Genomic DNA, 2,339 nt, shown 5'->3' with positions numbered 1-2,339 from the left:
TCCAAATCAGTCCTAAATCAGGTTTCTCAGAAAATAACATGTCAGGACAGATGTTAAACATGTCTATGAAAGCACGTGAGGCCCATAGCAATGATTAGTTGATGATTGGAGAGCATTGAATGTGATGGTTCTGGACAGTCAACTTACTATGTACAGGGTGGGGCAAAAGTCAGTTTACAGTTGTATGTGAAACACAGAGTTTATTCTTGCATTATTTATTAATTATTGAATTATTTTTCATATGAACAACTGTAAACCTGTTGCTCCACCCTGTATACTACTACACTAAGAACAAACAGCTTGAATATAGGGTCTTATATCCCAGAAAAATAGAATAATATAGTCATCTTCCCTTCAGAAATTTGCAATAGCTCTTTCCTGGAAAGCATAGATAAACCAATGAATACACACCCTCCTCCATACCACCCACTGGCCCCACCTTCTGCCTCAGCAGTTTAAGGACACTTCCCCTCCCTCTCACCACAGATACTTTTGTTAATGGCTTAAAAACTGTGATTGGCTGGTTTTAAATTGAAAAATTTTTTTTTAATTTAAACAAACAGTATTATACCAGTGTCACAAAAGAATGGAGAAAAAGATCACTTGAATTTGACTACTTAGAGACTTTTCCCCTTCAAATGAGACCCATTTATTATACTCTTTAAATAGCATTTCGCAAGTCTCTTGGCATGTAATCTTTAATATAATGCACAAGGTTCTTGTCATATCTTGAAGTACTAGGAGGGAATGTTTTTGATGTTTTTAAACATTTAAAAATGTAGATGTACATATCTCATTCTCCAGTTTCATTTGTAATGGGAAACATGTAAAGTTACCCTAAAAATGCAAATGAAACGATTAGCAACTCAAATTTAGGAACCTGCTTTATAGTCGTTGATTGAGTGAGAAATCTCAAAAGAAATAATCTGTTCAAGTTAATATTGAATTTTTCATTAGAAAATGGTTTTAAGATATGGTCATTACATTGAAGATTCAGACTTTGAGGTTTTGATACCCACTGCTAACCTCTTGCACAGTAACTTAGTGGATAATTTCTACATGGATCTCTGTATAGGCTTAAAAAAACCCCCAGAATAAATTAAAGCCCTGTTATCCAAACAAACCACCTCCCAATCGATTACATTTTTTCACCTCCTTATTTACAGTTTAGACACTTTGAAGAGATTTAAACGTGTTGCGAGGCAACTTGCTCCTGAAGCATAACGTATTTCCTTCAACATCCCAGCCCATTCCTTTTTATCGTCTTCATACCTGGTAGAGAAAAAAGAGTAATCAATAAGCAGTTTTTAAGTAGATAGTTCTTTATGTGTTAAATACACAAATGTGAATCTTTGAGGAAACCCTATTGGCTCTTAGCCAGGGGAGGTTGCCCTTGACCAGTGTAGAATAATACTTGGATTCCTCCCAAATATTCATCCTTTGAATGAGCTATGTCTGAGCTGCCATAGTATTTAATTTGGATGCTTAAGCAGTTAAGTCTTACCTGGGTTATGAATCAAGGCCAACAGACTCTACCTTAAGGTAAGAACTGGATGAGCAGGGACCGATGGTGGCCTTGGTTATGAATTTCAGTTGTTCTCATACACTAGTGCTCAGCACAGAACCTGACACTAGTGGTTACACCATAAAAATCCGTTTTCCTGTCCCTGTGTGAGTACTACTCTTAGACTACACTTGATGTTAAGTAAGATCTGGTTGTTCCTTGTGAATATTCAGGGTTATAAAGTTACAGACAACTCGAATTCCTCTGCCTGTGCCCGGAATGCTTTTCTCTCTTTGTATGGGAAACTCTTAAATGCTGCCTTCTCTCTGAAGCGTTCCTTGCCTTCTTCTTTTAATTTTTCACATTATCCTTTAAATAGTATCTTGCCTGACTGGTTTGGCTCAGTGGATAGAGCGTCGGCCTGCGGACTGAAGGGTCCCTGGTTCGATTCTGGTCAAGGGCATGTACCTTGGTTGCGGGCACATCCCCAGTGGGGAGTGTGCAGGAGGCAGCTGATCAATGTTTCTCTCTCATCGATGTTTCTAACTCTCTATCCCTCTCCCTTCCTCTCTGTAAAAAATCAATAAAATTTATTTAAAAAATAAATAAATAGTATCTTTATAGCAATTATTCTGTTTTAATCCCCCCTCCTATATTTATGTTCTCAACAAGCTCAAGGGCATTTGAGGACAAATAATAAAGGGTGTCCCAAAATTCACGCAAGAAGTAATTTTGATAGAAAACACAGGTTTATAATTAAAAATTGTAAATTTTTTATTCATAAAGAAAGTATACAGTATAGGGTTATGTATGGAATAGCATATCGGGTAAATGG

General features: G+C 36.8%; 1 protein-coding gene across 1 annotated transcript in view; it reads right to left on the bottom strand.

Moving 5' to 3' along the window:
• Positions 1 to 600: 600 nt before the first annotated feature.
• The window catches only part of KLHL41 (kelch-like family member 41), a 16,157-nt gene continuing 14,418 nt past the window's right edge, over positions 601 to 2,339 (bottom strand). The window contains exon 6 of the mRNA XM_014545534.1: positions 601 to 1,272. Within this exon, the coding sequence (XP_014401020.1) occupies positions 1,161 to 1,272 (112 nt within the window). The 3' untranslated portion in view covers positions 601 to 1,160. The remainder of the gene's footprint in view (positions 1,273 to 2,339) is intronic.

Source organism: Myotis brandtii, unplaced genomic scaffold (genome assembly GCF_000412655.1).
Source record: "Myotis brandtii unplaced genomic scaffold, ASM41265v1 scaffold112, whole genome shotgun sequence".
NCBI lineage: Eukaryota > Metazoa > Chordata > Mammalia > Chiroptera > Vespertilionidae > Myotis > Myotis brandtii.
This window is presented reverse-complemented; position numbering and strand designations above follow the sequence as displayed.